Raw genomic sequence first — 2,620 nt, forward strand, 5'->3', positions numbered from 1 at the left:
ATTTTGGTTGACACGTTTAATTTAGGCACACATATTAAGGAGAGGAGAGAGAGTGAGAAAGAATTATAAAGCAAGTGGGGTACACTTAAAAAACAAGGTATAAAACTTACCCAAAAAGGAAACGTGTCAACTAAAAAAAACTTCCTAAAAAGGAATACGTGTCAACTAATAAAAAACGGAGGTAAGTAGTCTTTAAGCTTTATAATCACTGAAAATCAATAGGTATATAAAACCACCAAATTAATTGCAAAATAGAATCCTAAAAATCAACACTTTAATAATTAAAACCCTAACTTTTATTTTAACTCTTTGTAAAATATGAAAATTAGTATTAACTATATAATCTAAAAAATCATAATTTGATACTATAAAAACTTTAATTAAACTAATTAAACCTATGCTTAAACAATGAATTTAAAACCAACACCATAATTATATATGATGCGACATTATAAAGAGAAAAACAAAGAGGAGAGAGAACAAATCACCATGAGAGGGTGGCGGGTTAGGCTACTGGCCGCTGATCAAGAGTCGCCGGAAGGTGATGTGGCGATCGCCGGCAAAGGTGACGTGGTAGGGTGTATGACAACAACAAGGAGCCTCATGCAAAAACAAGGAAAAAAATAAGAAAAAAGGAAAGAGAGAAAAGAAAGGAAAAAGAAGGAAAGAACAAGGAAAAATAAATACTTACATAGCAATTATGATTTTCAGCCTCCTTGTGTGGAATTTTTTTTGGGTATTAAGAGGTATTTATAGAGTAGAAAATAGGGTTTAAGTTTGGGCTTAATAAATAAATGGACTTGAGTTATGGAATATAGTTATGGAATATTTGACCCACAAGGGTTCAAATAGAGAATTGGGCTTAGTTAAATGAAATGGGTAGGTCCAATAAGAGTGTGTAGGAAGAGTTTACATATGATTATTTAAATGAGCCCATATAATTAATAAACGTTTGGCCTAAAATACATTTTACTTTTATAAAAACTCAATAATAAAAATACTTTAGCCCTATAAAATATTTGATTAAAAGTACTTGAGCCCTTAAAAATATATGTTATAATTAATTAAATAATTTATAAAATACATAAAAATACGGAGTATTACACATTGTTGCCAACTTTCCATGTTGATATGATTTGGAATTTATCTTAAATGTTTATGCAACATTTCATTTTATCCTACTAAAATCTTCCTTGTGATGGAAAACAAGAAAATTTAGGGGTCAACTGGAGGAAATCAAGGAAATTCAGAGCTCGACAACGAATATTAACTCGATTCAGGAAGGAATAGATTACATCCATTATGCTAACCTTATCATCTCGGAAAGCTAGCTTAGCTACAATTAATGGAAATAGAGAATTGGGTTAAATATGGGTATTTCCCTTCTCCTACAATGTACAGGAAGGTGAAGCAACATTAGCTTCACAATGAGATTATAAATCTAAGGAAGGATAGTGATACTTGGGTGGAGGGACAAAAGGAGGTGGAAGATGTAATGTTTACCTATATTAAGGGGATCTATAACCCTGTCATCTTAGATAGTTATGGAGAGGGTATAAACCTCTTACTTCAACAACTGGATATCCCTCAACTATCTGAGGATGATCGGATAGCTCTTGACTGGGGATTCATTGATTTGGAAATCAAAAGTGCAATTTTTAAATTGGATTGCTCTAAGTGGGTTCATTGTTGATTTTTTCCAAATGTATTGGAAGGAGGTAGGGGGGATTGTGGTGGACTGTGTCCATTAATTTTTAAGAACAGGAAACATGCTTACAGAGTGGAACTAATCTTTATTGGTGCTGATCCCAAAGGTGAAAGTTCTAGAGACGGCTAATTAGTTTAGGCCGATCAGCTTGTGTAACACAGTCTACAAGTGCATTTCCAAGTGTCTTGTCAATAGGTTAAAGGGTTTTCTCCCAGGCCTCATTTTAGAAAATTATAATGCCTTCATTCTAGGGAGGTACATGGAGGATAATATCCTCTTAAGCCATGAGCTTATGCATCTTATAAACTCGAATAAAGGTTCAAACTTCACATCAGTTAAAATCAATATGTCTAAAGCTGATGACAAACTGCAATGGCTCTTTCTCCTTAAGGTCTTACAAGCCTATGGTTTCTCTAGTCACTGGATTAGGATGGCCTCACAATGCATCTTGACAGTTAGTTTCAAGTCATCAACAGGAAAACTGCAGAACATTTCTCTCCTAATTGTGGTTTGAGGCAAGGGGACCATCTTTCTCTTTATCTCTTCATTTTATATATCGATATTCTTTATAGAATGCTGACGTTGGCTGAGGATATCAACCAATTCAAGGGGTTGAAAGTTTCTTGACGGTCTCCTTCAATTTCTCATCTAGTTTTTGCCAGTGATGCAATTTTGTTCTTTAAGGCAAATGAAGAGTCATGTATATGCATTACTGACATCCTTCACAGATTTGGTAAAATTTATGGTCAACAATTGAATCTACAAAAATCATTTGTGAAGTTTTCTCCGAGCCTAGACAGCATCACAAGGCTGGCTTTGAAGCAAATCCTCTCTATGTCAGAAGCTGAAAATATGGAAACTCATCTAGGGACTCCAATTGACACCCAGGGTAAAAAGAGGTTGGCTTTTTAG

General features: G+C 34.2%; 1 protein-coding gene across 1 annotated transcript; it reads left to right on the top strand.

Moving 5' to 3' along the window:
• Positions 1 to 1,967: 1,967 nt before the first annotated feature.
• Positions 1,968 to 2,620, top strand: LOC145636820 (uncharacterized). The gene is made up of 2 exons (XM_081688363.1): positions 1,968 to 2,216; positions 2,393 to 2,620. Exons 1-2 carry the CDS (start codon positions 1,968 to 1,970, stop codon positions 2,618 to 2,620), a joined length of 477 nt encoding a protein of 158 aa, XP_081544489.1.

This window comes from Chenopodium album, chromosome 6 (assembly GCF_948465745.1).
Source record: "Chenopodium album chromosome 6, dcCheAlbu1.1, whole genome shotgun sequence".
NCBI classification, from domain to species: domain Eukaryota; kingdom Viridiplantae; phylum Streptophyta; class Magnoliopsida; order Caryophyllales; family Amaranthaceae; genus Chenopodium; species Chenopodium album.